The following is a 4715-nucleotide window of genomic DNA, read 5'->3' as shown; positions in this document are numbered from 1 at the left end:
TCGACTAATGTTGTTCCTAGCATTGTTCGGCCTGAGAATGTTCTAACTAAAATTGTGCCTAACCCTCTCTCTGCTATTACTGTTCAGCCTGAGAACATTTTGTGTGATACCACTCCTACTTTTGGAGGTCTTCAAATGCTCCCCAGTCTTGATTTAGCTATTGATCTTAACACAGATGATGCTTTTACTGTTGTTTCATATAGGAAAAAAAGAAGAAGGGGAAATAGTGTCTTCATGCCTAAAAATTCTCGCCCCAATAACTCTAATAATCATCATGTTAAATTGTTAACTGGTCCTGCTTTGACTAACGTGAATACTATCAGTCAACATGCTGATTTCAATTGTAAGCCCCAAACTAGTGAGCCCTCTCAAAAATTCCCTCAAAAGATCTTCCAAGAGATTGGGGAGGATTATGAATTTGAAGTTATTCTGGCTGCCCCCTTTCCCCCGAACTCTAACAATGGGAAGTGCATGGATGTGGATGATGTTAACACCTACTCTTCTATTGTCAGGCGAAGAGGAAGACCACCTGGTTCAAAAAATAAGCCATCTGTGCCTCAACTAGGGGAGTCTTCAAATAATTTTTTGGCCCTTGCTGATCAAGAGGGTATTGCGTGCTCCACCTCTAACATTTTGTCTCAATGAATTTCCTATCTTGGAATGTGAGGGGTCTAGAGTCCCCAGATAGAAAATTTGTTATCAAGCAATTGTTAAATTCTCTGCATTCTATAGATTTCTTTATGATGTAGGAAGTTAAGTCTATGGGATTCACTTTGGACTCCAATCTCAATTTTATTTGGAAAGATGCTATTAAGTTTTGCACTAACCATGAAAGAGGTAAAGGAGGAATCGCCTTTCTTATTAGTAATAAATGGGAAAAGCATATTACTAATAATGGGTGTTCTCCCTGTCAGAGAGCAGTATGGGTTACTTTACAGTTTGATGACAAGACCTTCAGGGTTTGTACTATTTATGCTTCAAATGACCCTAAGGAAAGAATTGAGCTATGGAAATGGCTTATAGATCTCCCAGATTTGCCTTGGCTCTTCGGTGGAGATTTCAACATGATTGAATCCCAGGATGATAAGTCGGGGGGCATTCCCTTTCATTGGAAGGATAATGAAAAAAATTATTGGAATAGATTTTTAAACTCTAACTATCTCTTTGATCCTATTGCTGGTAACAAGGATACCAACCCTAGACTATGGCACACCTGGTGCAACTTTCAGCAGGGCAATGCTAGGATTTATTCCAGGCTTGACAGATTTTATGCCAATAAGTATTTTTTCTCTTTTCCTCCTGACATCTCTGGATTGATTGTTCGAGTTATTGCCACCACTCTGTCTGACCATCACCCTATTTTGACTAAGGTTAATTTTAACAATAGTCCCCTTCAACACAAGTCTAGAAGCAGTAAATTCAACTTAAACACCAGCCTCCTCATGGATGAGGATTTCCTTGCTACTGTGTAGATTATTAGAGGATTAAATAAAATTAATCTTTAGAACCTATCCTAGATTGATAGATGGAATACTAACCTCTCCTCCTGGAGGATCTTTTTGCAAACCATTGGGCAGAAAAAAGCTAAGGACTATAGGTTTGTTGAAAAACAATTATCTTCTGATCTGCAAGTTGCCGAGGAGAACATTCAAAATGACTCTTCCAATATGGATCTTCTTTCCAAGGTTATGGCTACCAAATATTCTCTTAGGAAGCATCAGCATGTTAGAATTTGGGGAGCCAGCATCAGGTCTAGATCCCACTGGCTCCAATTTGGGGATAGGGGATCGAAATTCTTTTTCAACCTTCTTAAGCATAAACGTATTAAAGAGTCTATTGATAGACTTTCGATTGATAACCAGGATATCTCTAACCCTGAGTCTATTATTCAGGCCTTTGCTAATTATTATGAGACTCTTTTTTCTTTAGAAGACTCTCCTAAGGCTGAGTCGATTAGAGTTCATTGTAGGAAGCTTATTCCTAAAAAGTTTGATCCTGACGATATTGCTATTCTTGCTAATAATATTTCTGTAGAGGAGATTGAAGGTGCTATTAAGGCCCTCAATAATGAAAGAGCGTCAGGCCCTGATGGTCTCCCAGTTGAATTCTATAAGTCCAACATAGGATGGATATGTAAGGATCTCTTTGATCTTTATTCTGAAGCCTTGAATAAAGGTACCTTGGGTCAGGATATCAATAGAGGGATTATTAAACTTCTCTCAAAAGAAGGGGATAAAACCTTTATTAAGAATTGGAGGCCTATTACCCTTCTTAATGTTTCCTACAAGATTTTGGCAAAAATTATGGCTCTTAGGCTAGTTAATATTCTTCCTAAATTTGTTAATTCTACCCAAACTGGTTTTATCAAGGGTAGATATATTCTTGAGAATCTCATAACTAGCTGGGAAGCCATGGATTGGTCTAGATACTCTCATCAAAACTCTGCCATGCTCCTTTTGGATTTTGAGAAGGCCTATGACAGGATTGAATGGAGATTTATCCTTATGATGCTGGATGCTTTTGGTTTTCCTCCTTTCTTTTGTAACACTGTGGCTATGCTTCTTAATGATGCTTCTGCTCAGGCTGAGGTCAATGGTATTCTTTCTGCTCCTTTTTCTCTTGGGAGATCCATTAGGCAAGGGTGCCCTCTGGCACCCACTCTCTTTGTCATAGCTTCGAAAGCTCTTTATTATATCCTCAGAGATAATTCCTTATCTTCGGAGGTCAGAGGTATTTATCTGCCTAATAATGAAGAGCTCATCAATTGTCAATTTTTGGATGATACCGCTTTATTCCTTGAACCTTCAGAAAATAATTTTAGGAACATGCAAGTTAAACTCAATCTTTTTTGTTCTATTTCTGGGGCTAAGATATCTCAAGCTAAATCAATTTGTTTAGGTTGGGATGAGCGGCCCCCGAACTGGTTTCTCCAATACAATTTTAAATGGGGTGGTCCTAATAGGATCATTAGATATCTTGGCATCCCTTTCTCTGTGGAGCCTGACCTCAAAGACATGTGGTCTTGGGTGAAAGAGAAGATTGATAAAAAGCTGAACAAATGGCATAACAGGGCGTTATCATTGGCAGGTAGAATTCAAGTTTGCCAGAAGATATTGTCCTCATACACCATATATTATTCTTTTGCTTGGTGTTTTAATAACTATCAGATTTCTGAAATCCAGAAGTCCATCAGACAATTCCTTTGGTCTGATGGCAAAGGGAATAGAAAGATCCATTCTGTTAAGTGGGCTTGGTGCCACACTGACAAGACCCTTTAGGGGACTTGGGCTAAAGGATTTAAGAACTCAGGGTATAGCCTTCTCTGCCAAATGGATTTTTCAGTCCATGGAGGGTGATTCTCCTTGGAAAGTGCTAGTTAGGAGCAATATTGAGAGGGGTGTTCCTAGAAAAGCTAAGTCTTGGACTAGCCTCCCCTTTTGTGACCTCATTCTTGGTAATTTTACTGTCATGGTTCAAGGCTCCGTGGTTTTCAGGTCTATTTGGAAGGCTTGGGATCATGTTAGGAAATTCATCACTAACAAGGATTTTCATTCCAATATTCAACTCCATGGTGAAAGATCCATTTGGTGGAATCTCCACCTAAATGGTAAACCTTTGGCCCTTACCCAAGGGTGTTCTGCTAGGCAGTGGGCTAATAAAGGTATTAAACAATTCATGGATCTCTTTGAGTATGATCAAATTATGCCTTGGGATGTTCTTAAGGATAAATATGCTATCCCGGATTCCCATAGAAGAACTTATAACATGATTGTGCAAGCTTCTGTTGGTCTTCCCACTGTTTGTCACACTGATTCTCTCAGGTTTTTGAAGTGCAAATGTCCTGGTGGTATCATTACTACTCTGCTCAAAGCTAAGAATATTTATAAAATCATTGATTGTAATATTGATATTATCAATCATATTAATGTTGTTTGGTACTCTTCTTATGATGCTGATGCTTTGAAAAAGTATTTTGATATCTTGTGGAAGAATCCTGTGGAACCCAAGATTAGATGTTTCAAATGGTTAGTTTTGTTGGACAAGCTACCTATAAAGAGAGATTTTGTTAATTCTGATATTTGTAACTTGTGTAGAGTTCCTGAAACTAGTAGACATATCCTTCTTGATTGTATTTTTGCTAAAAAAATATGGAAAATGTTTGGCATTGTTTATCCTATTAATGTTAATATTTTTGATATTATTTCTGGTCATATTAATGGTCTTCCTAAAGATACCAATTTATTTTGGAATATATTGTCGTCTAACATTCTTTGGCAGATCTGGAAGTGCAGGAACAAGGAAAGGTATCAAGGTAAGCATAGGGATCTTACTGAGTTTTTTCGAAAACTCACTCACTTTAAAATCTTCTTGCAGGTGCAGACTACTATGATGATTGAACGGGACAAAATGAGGAGGTTCCTTTGTGATGGGCATGCTTCTCTTTACTACCTTGAGCTTAAGCGTGGATACCAGTGGCGTAGTACTTTGGATGATCTGCATGTTTTTTAGCAAGCTTGCAATAGATTGAACAAAGATATTAGAGAAAAAGGGAATGCCAAAAAAGAAGAGTTATTTATGTTGGTGCAGATTCAAGGGCATAAAAGTATAGTTTGGATGGAAGGTCCCTTAGGCTGGACTGCCTGGGTTGACAATCACTATGATCTTCTCAGCTAGATAGTTTTTCTTTTTCTCCTTTTGTTGCTTTGTATGTTCAG

At 38.2% G+C, this 4715-nt stretch overlaps 1 protein-coding gene across 1 annotated transcript; it reads left to right on the top strand.

Annotated features, from left to right (window-relative positions):
* The first annotated feature begins 761 nt into the window (after positions 1-761).
* LOC149553264 (uncharacterized) lies at positions 762-4509 on the top strand. Its single transcript, XM_089790309.1, has 5 exons — positions 762-1370; positions 1578-2099; positions 2370-2730; positions 2899-3098; positions 4375-4509. Exons 1-5 carry the CDS (start codon positions 762-764, stop codon positions 4507-4509), a joined length of 1827 nt encoding a protein of 608 aa, XP_089646435.1.
* The last annotated feature ends 206 nt before the right edge of the window (positions 4510-4715 follow it).

Source organism: Cupressus sempervirens, chromosome 6 (genome assembly GCF_028749045.1).
Source record: "Cupressus sempervirens isolate cs-2001-9-10 chromosome 6, ASM2874904v1, whole genome shotgun sequence".
In the NCBI taxonomy this organism is placed as follows: Eukaryota; Viridiplantae; Streptophyta; class Pinopsida; order Cupressales; family Cupressaceae; genus Cupressus; species Cupressus sempervirens.
Note: the sequence above shows the minus strand (reverse complement) of the source record. Positions and strands in the feature narration are given on the sequence as shown.